General features: G+C 34.0%; 2 protein-coding genes across 5 annotated transcripts in view; one reads left to right on the plus strand and one right to left on the minus strand.

Annotated features, from left to right (window-relative positions):
* The window catches only part of LOC101740668 (spastin), a 35358-nt gene extending 25417 nt beyond the window's left edge, over positions 1-9941 (plus strand). For all 4 annotated transcript variants that reach the window (XM_012689584.4, XM_004921750.5, XM_012689589.4 and 1 more), the window contains 2 exons: positions 1804-1990; positions 2933-9941. In XM_012689584.4, coding sequence (XP_012545038.1) covers positions 1804-1967 — 164 coding nt within the window. In that variant the 3' untranslated portion in view covers positions 1968-1990; positions 2933-9941. The remainder of the gene's footprint in view (positions 1-1803; positions 1991-2932) is intronic.
* Or-41 (olfactory receptor 41) lies at positions 9923-16047 on the minus strand. The gene is given in 8 exon segments (NM_001098317.1): positions 9923-10006; positions 11097-11252; positions 11824-11928; positions 12651-12750; positions 12842-12948; positions 13370-13538; positions 14834-14968; positions 15615-16047. Coding segments are annotated over 8 exon segments (1164 nt in total). The 5' UTR covers positions 15950-16047; the 3' UTR covers positions 9923-9949.
* Positions 16048-17241: the final 1194 nt, after the last annotated feature.

The raw sequence follows: 17241 nt of genomic DNA on the forward strand, positions 1-17241 counted from the left end.
TGGTCTTATTTCAAATTAGTATGGTCCAATCATAGCCAACACTAAGACGTCAAAACGCTGCAATGCGCGTTCAAAAACTGAGTAAAAAACCACCGTAACACCAAGGTTTTGGAAGGAATATCTTTTTTTGGTAAATTTATATTATTAAGTGTTTTTCATAAAATAATAAACACAATTATATTGTAAATAAAACACAATTTACGAATATTGTAATTGTTTGGCCAATGTTTGCAACAAGGCACCAACTATTGTAACAAACATCACCTATTCTTGGACAGGGAATGCATAGAGTAGTTTTGTTATTTTATAATGTTATTTTTGTTTGTAGATTTCCTAGTAGCCCCTTGTCGCTGTGCACAATGAATATATATTGTCGCGAAAGAAAGAGGAGAAGAAATATAGAACCCTTATAAAAATTCTAGAATTGTTCAATGGTGGTGGCAAATCAATGCAAAAAAGTATTAAAAAAACTTTATATGTATGTGTAAATATTTTAAGCGTATATGCTGAAAAGGATTTGTTTTCTGGGGGAAACGAACACAGCCATAAAATAAGCCTAAATTAAACTGATTATAGAAAAATTCATTGATATAAGATTACATTATATTTGTAAAAAAGAAACCGCTCATATAAAAATGACTTCTAAGAGACAGCTTTATAACAAACTGAATCTGTTTAAAGGTAATTAAACCTACATTATTGTTTTAATTACTTCTGTATAAAGAATACGTGGAAAACATGTTTCGTGTTTCCTTTCTTATTTTTTTTACTTTATTCAATTTTATTTTTTATCACCTATTTGTTGTAATAGCGGCAATGTAAAATATTATCTACTACTTTTTTGAATCTGTCAAAAATAGTTGCGACCATACAAAACAAACCTAAAACAAATATGTATATTCTGCAACTCTATGTCTTTCAATACTTACTGTGTTCTGAGCATTGAAATGTAATACCAAGAACTACATCTAGTTCCACAATGCAATAAGCACGAAATTTTAAACAAATATTTTTAACCTTATAAATTAGGCTTTAAGTATCATTTTAGAATAAATATTTTGTACTGATGACTTTTTATGTTCAAGTGACATTTTAAATTTATTCCATAATATTCTTTTTCTGACGAAAGGACCTAAATACATATATTTTGCAATGGTAATTAAACTTTATGTTTAAGTATTAAGGTTTATAATAAACTGAAGTCGTTAACATTATTAAACTTTTTTCTAAGAAATGAAGATGTTTTCGTGTCTGCAAACGTGGCCACTGGAGCGTCTTATTTTTGTTCCTGATCCTTAATCTAGTACTATTATTGATCGAAGGTCACAAAGCAATAAATTACTCCTGTCACTTACAAACGAAAAGGCATATGTTAAACAACCTTTAATGTTAAGTGAACCTTATGTGGCAACAAATAAAGTAACTTTTCCCGTTATAGCTTTGAGAACTAACATCGTTTTGTTTTATTTATTTATTTTATTTTAAATTCTTTCTTTAATATTTTAGAGTTGTACTCAGTGTGAACTAAACTTTACTGTATTTTTTCTATGCAAAGACAGAGCTAAATTTGAGTAATTCCTAAATCTCATCTTTGCGGATATCTCGCGTTTTTCATAAACATGTCGTCTATAATAATTTAAATCTTTATTAAATGCTAGCTTATAAAATAAAAAGAAAGAGATAAAAATACATCTTCTGTCTTTATTCAGTTATCATCGTGAAGTGAAGTCTTACGACCTTAGTGAAAATGCCACTGTCTGTACAATCTTTGCTGACATTTCAAAAGTCTTCGTTTCTTTACAGAGCTGGATCCCGAGGAAGTCAAATGTCTGGACCTGTCATTGGTCCGGAGCATTACCTTCCAAGATTTCCTAGATTCGCTGAAAAGGATCCGACCTTCTGTGTCTCCGCACAGCCTCGTCGCGTACGAGAAGTGGTCCGTGCAGTATGGCGATTTGGGATTTTGAATTTTTAGTTGAGGGTAGTTGAGGTATGATATTGTTCTTTTTTTGTACTACGATAATTTTATACTAGAGACAGCTTTACCTATTATAATCTTTGAACCTGCTACATTTGTGACTGTTGCGTTTTGATCTCGCGATCACTAGATGGCGCTAGGGTAACTAGCGACCTTTTGCTTTACATTATTGGTGTTTTAAATTTTTATCAAGTTTGTTTACTTAGTATACATTTTAATAGACTTTTCTTAATTACCAATAACGAGCAAACAACAAGGCTACATGATGTTAAGCGATTGCACATAGAACTAACACCGTGAATACGTTCGGACTTCTTATACACAATTTAAGGCCTGCTATAAGGTAAACCGACGTCCTATTGAGATTTGCGATAATCCGTTGAATGCAAACAGCGCAGGACCGTTGTGTCCAGTTGTGGCGAGGCTTGGGAGAGCCCCATGTCCCAGCAGTGGACGTCTGTGGGCTTAGAGATAGATAAATAGATATAGCACAGCGGCCGGGGAATTTTTTGAATTATTCCCCCAAAATATTTTTGTGTAAGTTGATATTACCCCATGGCGAAGAACAAAAAAAAAGGAAACCGCTTCTTTCATAGCCCCCATGATAATTTTGAAAAAAAATATTATATTTTCGTTTCATTTCATTTCGTTTCATCGAGTTTGAAATCGCAACGATTCTAAAGAAGTTTCACTTCAATATATACTTTTTACTCACAAAAGTTTCACGTTTACCCCCCAAAATTTGATTTTACCCCATTTGGGGTAATTTACTCCGGTTCCCCGACAGCTGATATAGCACTACGGCTGTCTCATCCTTTAACCCGAGAAATTTCTTTGCGACAAAAATACGCAAGCGGTACTATGCGGGTTCTGTCACAATGTGCCTAATGATAAAATATTTCGTAATAAAATACTCGTATTCGTTATGTTAATGTTTTAATTGTTCCCACACAGATATTGGCTACGAATATAAGCGGAGCGCCCGGTCGTAAGATGTCGGAGACAGTTCTTCGGCGCGACCACGCGGCGGCGCTTCGCCCCCCGACACACGTGAATGCGTCGCAATCCACAAAACGTCGCTCAAATGTTAACTCGAATCTCATGTTTTATTTCCATATTAAAAATTTACAATTTAAAACGGATGCCGATTCTGTTCGATGACATGCTTTGAATTAAATAAATATTGTTAAATTAATTAAAAAAATAATAATAATAATAAACGATAATATTCGTGTCTAGTCAGTAATGTTTTGGTTTATACTAATGAATTAATATTGTGTTTTAATTTTAACTTGCCATTATATTTTAAATTATTAATAGAAATGAAATGAAATGAAATTACTAACTTCAATAGCACATTCTCTAAAGAAATACCTAACTTTGAGTCCCATTCGTTTTCACTAATACGCACGTTAAAATGTGGTCAACACCGTCACATTATGTAAGTAAACGATTAGAATGAAATAACTAAGGTAACATTTCTTTCGCGAAACTATTAAGTTATTATTGAATAGCGTCTTAGTCAATTATATGCGCTGTTGTTACTCGATACAACTGTAATTTTTAATAAATCCATAACTTCCCAAACTTATAAGGCGGAATATAAACCGGATAACTTAAGAAGTAGCCTTCGATGTTGTATAAACCTTAAATGGACGCTTGCGCGCCGCTTTGATTCTTAATTATGTCGGCTTATATTCCCGTTATTACCCGTCCAAAGTCAAGAGGATATTGTTAGATTAATCCCGAATCCTAATGCTAAGCTAATGTATGCTTTGATGTTTCATCCTTTTGGCTAAATTGACGCGGCTAAACTATGCGTAAAGCTTTTCCAATTATTAGAATTGTATGTAAACAAAAACCCCAGTGTTGCTCATAATTATAACGAACGTGTGAACAAATCACAGATATTGTTACTGTTGTACAAATTTCGTTAACCATTTTGTTTTTAAGATTGCGTAACGTATAATCCAGTGTTTATGAAATTTAATTTTAAATATTTTTATCGACAACCCTAGCCTTGTTTTTTTTTTTTAAATCGTCTAATGTCTTTCTAACATTTTTTCATCTTTCCTTCCTTAGATCGTAATAGACAAAAAAAAAAAACTCGTGCAACGCAAAAGGGTTGTCTTATTAGATGTTTATTAAATTTAGATGTTGCGTAGAAACACTGCCCAGTGTTAGAAAGTTGTTTTTTGTTTAGGTAAAAATGCGTTTATATTTTGATCCTGCGACGAAAACTAAATACAAATGTACTTCAAACTTAGTACGAATGTTGGCATTTATAATGCATTTTAGGGTTGCTAGATTCACGGTTTCATATTGATAGGTTTTTGTCGCACTATCGATAATCCTTATTCGTAATTGTTGGCAAAGTATGTACTTAATCTAATTATGTTGACTTGATTTTAATAATGATTATCGTGGTTCTATTATGCGTTATTAAATTATATAGTTTCGATACAGAGGTTGCAGTTCTTATGGATATTTTAGATTGTTGTTTAATAGCCATTTTAGAGACTTCCCCCATAAATAAACACTCGTTAATATATATCTGTATCGATAGTTTTATCGATATAGATTTCGTTAACGAATTTTGTAACACGAGTCTTGAGTAAGTCGAATGATGCTCAATTTGACGAGCTAATAATACATAATATATTTTCATAAAGGTTTGATAAAAATAATTATATGTCTTCGAATTAATATATTAATTTATTTTGGACCAGAATGTTTAATATGGTGTCGATATTGTGTGCCATTTAAATAATATGCGGAGTCACTAAAATCCGGACCATTAATGGGATTATAAATATCTTTCTTAACTCGATTATATATAAGCAATCGACGCATACGAATCATCCATATTCTAATAATCAGTAGATTTAATGTCATTTTAGTAATTATGTAATTTATATTTTTATAAGTAATCGAAAAATGTATAATGAATTCATTGGAAATATTGGCTTTTGGATGTTTTATCTTTCTATACAACAATGAACATTCAAGTATCGCACTTAAATATGTCTCAACTATATAAATATAGTTAAAATGCATTTTTAGTACCTAACCATTATCATAGTGAAATAGAAGTTTGATGAAATAATTTATTTCAATAAATCAGTTGAACTATTAGTTATTAATTGCTTAAACCTTAGATAATTAATGGATTCATTATGGTTATTATAAAATTTATACCTTAGATAATTAATGGATTCATTATGGTTATTATAACGATAACATTTATCGTAGTTTGTAGACGCGATAGTATTGTGACGCGTCGTCACTTAGATACGCGTCAACTATTAATTTTTCTGACGCGTTAAATTTTGTAAATTCATTGTTTCGTTGAATGAATATTTATCGTCTTCGTGGCGAACTCGATCCTCTTAACTTGCCACCGTATAACCTGACTTCAACATCGGATATAGTCTAAAGTACAACATCGAGGAGTGAAAGTGACAGTTATTTGGTTTAAGCGACATTTTTGCAACTTTACAGAAAATTTGGAAAAAATATCATAGCAAAAAGAAACTTCTTGAGCTATTCGAATGGAGTAAACTTAATTGAAGCTCAATTAAAAACATCGAACTGTTGATGCTATAATACCAAATAAAACGGATCTTTAGTTACAAAGATAAATGTCACTTAAAACAAATAGTCGCGGTCAAACCAAAATCTGCTGTGTGCAAAAACTCGTATTTCGAATTAACGAGTAAAAACATTTTCGTATAACATTTTATATGAAGGTGAATTTTTAAGAACTACATATATCGAATGAAAGCTATAGATAAATATTAAAGCTATAGACACATAATTTTTTTATTTTATTTATATTTTATTATAGATAGGGCTGTGAACTATACGGAAAGGTTAAAAAGTAAAAATCTCAAAAAGTGCACATATCAGATTTTGGTTTGACAACGACGAAATAGCGAATTCACCCCTCGACATGCACTATTTTCGTTTTGAGCGAACTCGCTTATTGACTGATGTCAAAGTCAGGAATACGATCATTGACTTGCCATTATATCGTTTCGTTCGAACTTATTGAACAAGGATGTGTAATTAATAAATAAAATCGATAGTTCGTTAACTAACTTCCTAAAAAGACAGCGATTTGTAGTAGTGTTGTTAAAAGAATTAGATAGAGTATTGTAGTGTAGTTAAATTTTAAATTAATGGCTTTTTTATGATTAATTGAAATGATAAAAAGTATTGTGGCGTAGTTACGTAGGTACTCGATTGTATAAATTTTTGAGTTTTCGTTAAGTTTTATAAAAAAATTTACAAACTTTTGTACTATTGAATATGCAATTTCGAAAAGGGCACATGTCGCATATTTTGTGAAATACGTTTTTTCATATACATGTAGTTTTGAGGCTTACCTACACCCATTTTATAATAATTCAAGTAATTTACATCTTTAATTTACATACATAATTACATTAATTTACATACTTAACATCAGGTGGGCTGTGAGCTCGTCCATCCATATCAGCAATAAAAAAAAAATTTTCAACTGCTAATTGACACTAAAATATATCTCAAAAGTTAATATTTTAAATTTTACACTGCTTTAGAAAATAATCAGTTTTTTTTTTCATTTCCTGAACATTTTACATTTTCAGGGATGTGCCCTTTTCGAAATTGCATATTCAATTAAAAATTAATATTATAGATTAGTAAATTGATCAGCGAATGAAATAAACGTAACTGGTTTGGTTTTATGAATTTATATTTTGAATTTGTTCTAATTACGTCACAATTTATTGTATAGATATTTAAATAGTGTTACCATTCCTTGTAATTATTAGTCTGATGTAGCAGTTAGTTACATTTTGCTTCTCATATAGAATTTTTTTTTAACTGTTTGGAGCTTGTCATGCAATAAATGAACTTGCTCACGTAGAATTAATAGATACATAGAGTAGATAGATCATAATTGAGGATGATTGATTTATCTCGACGGTTTTTCGTTGCAAAAATTACTTGTATATAGAATTAGCTTGAAATTGAAATTAAGGCTGTATCGAAGATGATTTTCTAAGGATTTCCCTATACTGGTGGTAGGACCTCTTGTGAGTCCGCGCGGGTGGGTACCACCACCCTGCCCATTTCTGCCGTGAAGCATTAATGTGTTTCGGTTTGAAGGGTGGGGCAGCCGTTTTAACTATACTCGATACCTTATAACTTGTATCTCAAGGTGGGTGGCGCATTTACGTTGTGGATGTCTATGGGCTCCAGTAACCACTTAACACCAGGTGGGCTGTGAGCTCGTCCACCCATCTAAGCAATAAAAAAAAAAGAAGTGATAAACATCCGAGAGTTAATAAAACATTATCTTATTATTAACATTATCTTTGATCGATTTCAAGCGTAATTTTGTGGACAGTATTGAAATTGCATGATAATTCCAAACGCTTATGCAGGAGGCGAGTGTACGGTGAAATAACAAAAATTGTAAACGAAGTTGTGATTTTAAAATATCCAAACGTTTTGGTTGTGGTTTTTTCTTTTTTTTTTTTTGGAAATGTTTTTTCACTTGTGTTTTTTTTTCTAATGTTTACCTAACGTTTCGTGTGTTAAATTTCCCCGGTTTTCGGGAGTTGTGTGGTTTTGCAGTAACACGTCGTTTGGATAATGCACAGGTTTTTTTTCTTCCAATAAAGTTGCAATTACCAATTAAAACAAAACACACCGCGAATAATAAAGACTTACAAAATTTGTTACAGTAATTAATTTGTCTAGCGTGACTTTTACGCCATTTATGCACTCTGATAATATCTTTGTCCAATGTTTTTTTTCTGTAAAAAAAGAATAATTATGGTTTCACAAAAATGTTTCATTAAATGTATACATATATGCATTACACGTATTTTTTTGAACAAACACTTTTTAAATTTGATATTATATTCATGTTGCTTAGTGATTTTTCTTCAACGATACTAACAATACAAACTAATAAAAAAAAATTTCAAAGGTTGGTTGATTTTTTTTATATATTTTTTTATTTTAAACACTTATTCCCTAGTTCCCCAAAAACTGCGCAAATATACCATATAACGTGGACAAAGATATTTCTTAGTGGCATGACTTAAACGCCAAATAGCTTTGATCAAGCTCAGACGCTGCTATTATATAATTATTGAAACAGACATGATAAATTCTTGTTACAAAAGACATACAGGATTGCTTTCGAATTCCATATTACGTATACCTATTCTAGAAATTAATCCATCTCTGTGATATGGATAAAAAGGCTTTATTCTCTTCGTATTTGTCTGAAAATAATGAAAAACTTGCAGTTTGTTACTTGATGCTGTAACAAAAAATTCAATAACGCAATAAGGTGAGGTGCTAAATTAAACAGGTCTGTTAGCTCTAATTGGCTTCCTTAATTTTTTTCGTAAACAAAACCTGACGGTCATGATGCGGGAAACAATAAAAGAACAATAACAATTTTCGTCAAAAAACTTTGTATTGTAACGAACAAAATAAAAAAGAGAAAAGCAATTTGACTAATTATTACATTGAATTTTTCAATCGTTATTAACACGTTTCAGTGGATACGGAAAAGAAAATGTAATAATATTAATTAACTATACATTTTTAATATGAAACAAATTATGGAAGTTATTTAATTAAAATAAGTTTAATCGGAATAGGCCTTTTCATGCTGTACATATTATTTTCAATAAAGCTCCGATTACATTTAAAATTGACAGGGTTGACAATCTATTCTATAGTATTAATATAAATACGAAAATAACTCTCGTTTGTCTGTTGCGTTTTTACAACTCAGACCATTTTCGTAATTCGATAAGGAAATAGCTTTGTCTATGCGCACAGTACTACCAACGAAACAAGACAAGCAAGGGCATAGACAAGCTTTGATAATTTGTAATTGACACTGGTGGTAGGACCTCTTGTGAGTCCGCATGGGTAGGTACCAACACCCTACCTATTTCTGCCGTGAAGCAGTAATGCGTTTCGGTTTGAAGGGTGGGGCAGCCGCTGTAACTATAATTGAGACCTTAGAACTTATATTTCAAGGTGGGTGGCGCATTTACGTCGTAGATGTCTATGGGCTCCAGTAGCCACTTAACAACAGGTGGGCGGTAATCTAGTCCACCCATCTAAGCAATAAAAAAAATCACTACTGTGAATGGGTCTTCCCCAAGGCGACGTAAAGTCATTACACGGGAGCGCAGCTCTGAACGAAAACTTAAATAGACATAAAAGTTTACCCGCGTCGATTTGAGCTTATTCTGTCTAAAATGACATATGAGTATGAAAAGGTCTATTGAATAATTGAAATTCTAAAATGCGGTTGTAATTGTTTTGTATTCGTTCGCCTTTATGCTATTGTATTTTATTTAAGCGCACGAATTTATCTACATGACTAAAGTTTTTAATCTTAAGAAATCGTTGAGCGTTACAGGAATATAAAATGTGGTTTCCCAAAATAATTGTTGTAGAATTTGTATTAATTGGCATTTTTTACCGCGGAGTCTCCTGTTTATGTGTTAACAAGAGATGTTCGTGTTTGTAAAATACAAATAGATAATCTAAATATATCAGGGATTCCCAAATTGTTTTTGGGTAAGAGACCCCTTTTTTAAAATGCTATCACTCGTCTTTTTCTTGTTCATACAAAATGCTTACCAATTTAAAAACTTTGCGATCGGTTAAGTTATTGAGTGATAATGTGAAATTGGGAATCCCGATCTATATCCTATAATAGTAATTGTACAACAATAAAGACGCCTGATGGGAAATGAACAACAATATGACGCATAATAAAAAGGCCAATTAAAACGCTATGTATGTGTGGGAATCACTTTTTTAATGTATATTTCGTAATTTTCATGAACTAAGCACACTATTGCCTAAATATCGTGAATATTATACATTACGCATATGTGATACACGGTTTATAAATAAACAATTAATTTGTGAATAGTGTTTTCATTCGTTTCGAACTCTATTTAGCACGGCGAAATACGAATACGAACAGCGGAGTATCTGTAAAAGAAAAATGTCTTAGTATTTCGCTTTTTCATTCTCCAACCGCTGCTGTGCTGCAAGGGAATGGTTCGTTCCAGTTTTAAATCTATTATATACCTACCATGAATAAGTAGGGTAGGTTGGTAATTTGAAGGATAAATACGGTAGACAGTAGTTTAATTATCTATGGTATGTCCATAGTAATACCATCCAAGTTGGATAGCGCCATTAACGTCGTGGTCACTGTGGTTTGTATATCTCATAGCCCATAAGCTCCAGTAACTGCTTAATGCTTCGTAAAACTTTTTTGCGGTAATGCAAAAAGTGAACTTATGCGAATTATTTTTATATTGTAAGTTTAGTGCCTAGTGTTTTGCATATTTGGAAGTGCACAAGCAGGAGAAAGTTAAACAAAACGGCTAGACGTGCCCATTGAAGTTTATAAGTCCATGGAAATCTGCTATTTCCCACCATTTTACTGGGACATTTCAGTCTATCTTCTATTTCGTTTCATTCTATAATATTTCAATTCATTCAATATGACTTCTCAATCTATCTAATCAATCGCAATACAGCAAAATATGTAATCATAAATGAAGCTTTTTTATTTTTTTATTGACTAGATGGGTGGACGAGCTCGCAGCCCACCTGGTGTTAAGTGGTTACTGGAGTCCATAGACATCTACAACGTAAATGCGCCACCCACCTTGAGATATAAGTTCTAAGGTCTCAGTATAGTTACAACGGCTGCCTCGCCCTTCAAACCGAAACGCATTACTGCTTCACGGCAGAAATAGGCAGGGCGGTGGGTGGTACCTACCCGTACGGACTCACAAGAGATCCTACCACCAGTAAAAAGTATGTGAAGTCGACGTTGGCAACGCAAGAAGCTGATTAACTTACTGTACAAAAGAAGAACACAAGAGAAACATATTAGAAATCACGTGATGTTTCTTCGATTCCCACTTTTTTTAATTCCCTTTTACGCAAATCAAACTTGATTATACCAGACGCGAATTATAATTTGGAATTAACGTTACAGTGCCATCTGCTGGAATTGCTAGTGAGTAATTAGATTTGTCTGATTTTAATGTAATTATATACTAACAGCCACAAAAGTAGGCCTCGACAGCGGAATGTAATGACCCGCTTTGAATATTATAGGCCTTTTCATTCGTTCCATTGTAATTATGAGAACCTTCCTGAAGCGGATATCCTGTTCATGCCAGGGAGATTGATACAGCGTCTCACGCAATTCCTCACCCTAAAATGTTTATAATAATAACGTGCAAAATTATTTGTCGTTTTTTAACGTGCATACAAAAGAGTATTTTATATTAGGTTAGTACACATAAACTTAAAATCGCTTTCACCGATGACTCGTTCAGTCAGACGTTCTTCAGGTTGTCACAAATCTGGGTATATTGTAGACCGCGCATTCGCCCCGTCTATCTTTCCCGGATTTTGCTCCAGGCAAAGCTCAAACATTCGGGAGAACTCAGTAAAATCATTTAGTAGGTGCTCTAAGCCATCTTCGACGGGGAAGGAGTCACATATGTACATATAACGCACGACCTTCCCCTAAATTCGTAGATCTCGGAGGAGTTTCGCACCTCAGCCCAAAAAAACCTCCATCAATGTATGCATTGTATGCAATGTATGTAGTATATCAGCAGATATGCAGTATATCAGCAGAGACGAGTAGTGTGAAGAGTTGATGTACTGTAGAATTAGTAGGTACCGTTGTCATAAGTTAGTCCCGAAATTAGGAAGTTTCTCAAAAATTATATAATGAAAAAAATGTAGTGTATTATATTGTGCAAGTAGGTACTTACTCGAATCGTGAGCTCATGCCCACACCAACAGTACTGGAATAGTTGCGAGAGCATCGTTACTAAATATGTCAACATTGAATAAAACTGAAGACTGTTGCTGTCTACCTAGCAATACGAAAATATACACGAATCATTAAACGTATATATAATAATAAATCATTAATCTTCGTATATTTATATCTATCTATATATATAAAAAAGAATTGCTGTTCGTTAGTCTCGCTAAAACACGAGAATGGCTAGACCGATTGGGAAATTTTGGTCTTGAATTATAAGTTATTTATGGAAGTCCAGAGAAGGTTTAAAAGGTAGATAATTATGAAAATGCTCGGAATTAAATAATAATAACAATTTTGTTTTTCGTTTCATATGTCCCCGTCGGACGGACTCCTTTTGTTTTTTTTAAGTATATTTTATACAAAAGGTTAGGTCTTTTATTTATCGATTAATGTAGGTACTACGAAGTCTGCCGGGTCAGCTAGTATATATATAAAACAACTATAAAATATATTAAATACCATTCCTGAAAACACGAATACTTTACAAATCGAAAAATCAATGGTTTTCGTTCCGGTAAACTCGGATTTCGTTAATCGGTAATTTAATGAAAAGACCAGTAATGTTGGCCGCGCTCCGTGTACTTTTGATCGTTAAATACATCACTAAAATATTACCACCCTATAACTGCACCACTGCTATATAGTACCTAAGTTAGCCACAATTTATTAATGAATAAGCCTAATCACGGTATGAAAATTGAATGATTAAATACAATGAAGACCAATTCATATAGTACATTTTAAACAGAGTATTTTGTCTTAACTTACGATAGCAATACGAAATCCAATGTTGCAAATAATCAAAACCGATCCACTGAGTTGAAAAAATATGTTTGCGTGATACGTTTTTTCTGTTAGTTCAATGAATCTGTAATAGCATTGTTTAAATAATACATTTGCATGTTTTAAGGTCACTCTCAAATCTTCTCTCAATCTCAAAACAGATTATGTCTAATTACCTCACTACACTTTGATAGCGGCGCACGCATTCAACTAATAGCTCATAATTAGAATTGAGCACTGCTTGCCTTTGCATCGGTTGCTGATCGAGTGGCCGACTTTTCACCTAAAATTAAAATATTTTTAGGATGCTTTTCTTTTTTTATTGCCCTTGTAGGCAGACGAGCATACGGCCCACCTGATGGTGAGTGGTTACTGTCGCCCATGGACTTCAGCAATGCCGGGGGCAGAGCCAAGCCGCTGCCTACCGCTTAATACTCCCCACAAGCCTCGTTTGAAGAAAGACATGTCATAACGCTCGGGAAACACCGTGGAGGGGAGCTCATTCCATAGCCGGATGGTACGTGGCAAAAAAGTCCTCTTGAAACGCACTGTGGATGACCGCAGTGACTCCAGGTAATATGGATGAACTCTACTCCGGTGGCGGGCGGTGTAAAAACGAGATGCCGGTATCATCTCGAACAATTCCTCAGAGGTCATGCTACAACTTTTTTAGTTAAATTATTTCGTTTCGTTTCAAAATTCACCTTGCCAATTTTATCCATAATAATCTCCAGTTGGGCACATCCGAACATGATCATCGAAAGCGGTACGCTGTCGACTCCGATAAAAAGAAACGCACTTATGTAAATCGTAATCATTTGGTAAAGATATCCCAATTCATAGTGAGGCGATTCGCCGGTCGAAGCAGGCATCCTGAAATTAATTAAAATCTTACAATAGCTCTTTCGCACATCTTTTTCTAAGCGAGGCTTCAAAAGACCTCAGAATTTTCGCAATGGCTCTCCGACATTGTATCTCACAGTATCTCGAATGATTAAAAAAAAAGTTCTAAACTGATGAAGCATATTACCATAGCCGGGAACCGTTAATCAAATAGTTAACTTCGTTAATCGTTAATCCATTACAAATAAAAGTTAGTTTCGTTAAACGTTAAAGGGTTTCGGAAGAATTAACGCAAGTTAAAGTTAATCCGTTAATGTGTGTAAAATTGCATCTTTATATCGTTGCGTCAGTGTACTTAAATAAAAATCGGTTGTCTGTAAAGTCGCTTTACTGACGATAGTTGAACGTGGCAACGTCATAAGAAAATACTGATGGAATGATTTCATTTCTCAAAAGAATATTTTAATTTTAATTGTTTGATAGATATTTTTGTATGGACAATTGAAACCACATTCACTTTTCACTGAACTTCATACTTGACGAAAACATGTAAATTTATTATTGTATAGCAGCTGTACACGCGGATGCATCGCTCACTCAAGTAGGAGAGAGACAGATGTCGAACGCTGCCGAACGCGGAGGCCGATTGTGCCTCTTTGCGCTCGTTGCGCGCTCTCGCTTGCACTTCAAGCCTTAAATGGAACGCCTCACAGCGAGGTAACGCCGCATGAGTCATATTTTTCGTGCGTGCAGCCGGTTCCATTGAGTAATAAGACGTTGTCACGTCAAAAACTTGTTGGTTTAAGTTCTGGAAGTTAACAGGTTAGGAACAAAACAAAATACTTGTATAATACAAATGAGTAATTCAATCGTCGGGCATAAGGTGCATATTCCCCTTCATAAATATTAACATATTAAAGTTCTCGGCTGATAGCGAGGCTCGTTTTGGTGTTAAAATGTCTTTACCCGTGGAAAAAAGACAGTCAACTGCAGCGCTTGAGGGCATAGCAGTATTGTATAATGAATAGATTTATGAATATCTGTTCCCCGAGGAATGCAGCATCGTTGATCGGCAATATATATCTAGTTTCGTTTTTATTTCACTCGCTGCTACGCGCTGCCCGGCACTTGTAGATGCCGTGCGGTAACTATTCGGCATTGGATTAACGATTAACATTTTTAAAAGTTAATTCGTTAGTCAAAATGTTAACTTCGTTAATTAACGATTAACGAATTAACGAGTTAATGCCCAGCTATGCATATTACTATGGGTAGCTAAAAATGTTAACACTACATTTGCGTTGAAGTTTATTTTACTTTCTTACCAAATTTTAAAAGGCAGCATTTTACTGCTTATGTCAAGTAATGGGATAACCGCCCACAGCGAACATGTTGTAACAGCGTTCACCAAAAAGAACATGCACAGACGCTTTATTTTTCGAGCTTTCAAAATTAATATCCTGAAAACAATTGAAATAATTTGAGGTTATACATTTAGACTGTTGTTTATTGTTATGTAGGGATTGTTGGTGGCCCATTCCGTCTTCACCGAGAAAGGCGGGCGAGCGTAGACTCAGTCAGGAGGAGTGGGATTTGTTAACAGCCGCCCGAGCACCTCCGAAGGCGACCTGATAACTCAAGGGCATCTGCTTTGCGAATGCATCACTACCAGATCTGAATCTCTGGACTTCCACAAATAATTGAAGACCAAAATTAGCCAAATCGGCCCAGACGCTCTCGAGTGTTAGCGAGACTAACAAACAGCAATTCATTTTTATATACATAGATAGATCTCCGTTGGCTTTAAAACAAAACTTTAAATATTGTGGTTAATTATCAACCGAAACCAGCAATTTTTCCATAGGAAAATTTATCATTGTCATTGAATGGAACGTTTACAGGACTCCAAAATTGGGCGCTTAGTGCATGCCATACTCTGAAAAGGATGCATTATCAAATGTATTAAGATAGAAACTAGAGGGTCGGCCAGTCTTCAGCTCTGATCAGGTCAGACTTGTCATGCTTGGGTGACATTTTTGTGTGAACTTAGTATAAACCGCATCAAACTAAATTCAGAGCGCGTATATCTCTATTTTAAACACTTACTTTTCATGCAATTCAGTTTGGGCTGAAAATATTTCGCTTTCTATTAAACCCAATAGGATCACAAAATTGTTTGTCTTACTGATAAATGATGTAATTTTATAACAAACCGAGGCTTGAGTGAACAACAAAATAGAAGCTTCAGAAACTTCGGCCATATCTCCCCAGACATTCACAATGTAAATTATTTCAAATATAAGAAATAAATACTGTGTCGTCATGATAAACGCCATATAAACTTTTAGTGGGATTGGTTTTTCAAATGAACGCCACATAGCGAAGAAGTTAAGTATACTTTTGGTTCGATCAAGAAATAGATCTGTACTATTGCCCATCATTGTTATGTTATTAGGTATATTCCAAACAAAATTCTACACTTGACTAACAATTAAATGTGATTTAAAAGATAAAACTTCCAGTCTTGTAGAATTCGTCGAAATTATTGAAACGTATTTAATAACAATAAAAAAATACTCTGTAACAATTACTATTCTTTCTCAACATCAACTGAAGTTATCGGAGAATAACATAGACTGGGAGCTCAATATTGTTGGCTAATGCAAGCCAGTAAAGTGACATCGGATAATTTTCCTATCGCAACTGCAATTAACAGCTTGCTAGGGCTGGCCCACGTCTATTGTGGAACGGTATACACCGCAATTGGAAACTCGAAACGGGCTGATAATAATTTTGAATAATCTTACTCGGCCGATCTCCAGCAAAAACAGTTTACAAATTACGTTTTCTAATTGAAATATTTAGCATATTGTCTAGCCAAAATGTAAACCAAATAAAATTTACTTCACGGATCACGGTCTTTCTGTAAATCTCATTTCGGAAGCGAAGATCCATTTGGGTCAGCGGAATACGTACGTAAGTTACAGGTCCTTACGAACGTCAAAAATTTTGGAGTAGGGCTCGTAATACCAGTACTTTATTTGTTCCCTACCTGATAGCTGGTAGCCTTAGGGGCTATTCCATCTACTCACGGACCGGTAGATGAGCTCACGGGCTGAACCTGAGAAGATCGGGCGAGAAGCTCAGTGGGTTGTGCCTATAAGCTAGTTCGGAATAACTAATACTAAAGGAAATTAAGCGTCTTTACTCATAAAACGAGTATACAAATTAAAGATTGTCAATTTTCCACCGATCAATTTCTATTTGCAATAACCAAATCTGAAGGATCGAATATCCCTCGACTCTAGTTATTATTCGAATTAAATGGCATTTTAACTTTGTAACCTGATGTAATAAATTAAAAACAATTACATGAAGCATCCCTATGACTTACATCGTTGTTTTTCATGATATCTTCAGCTTACATTAATATTTCATTGATGACTTTTAGTTCAATAATTGGCGAACAACTAGTTTAATTTTTTATTTATAGGTTATAATAATGTTGGAGGCGAGTCGAAGCGTAGTCCTTTTTAAAAACATATTAAATTCATCCAATACAATTGAGTACCTACAATTGCGAACCGAAAAATCTTTTTAATGTTTTTATTTTATTTGTAAAACAAGTGGACGAGGTCACGGTGTTAATGCTGCCGTACACCTTGAGACATGAGTCCTAAATCTCAGTTTTATAGTACAACGGCTGCCCCACCCTTCAAACCGGAACGTATTA

Source organism: Bombyx mori, chromosome 25 (assembly GCF_030269925.1).
Source record: "Bombyx mori chromosome 25, ASM3026992v2".
NCBI lineage: Eukaryota > Metazoa > Arthropoda > Insecta > Lepidoptera > Bombycidae > Bombyx > Bombyx mori.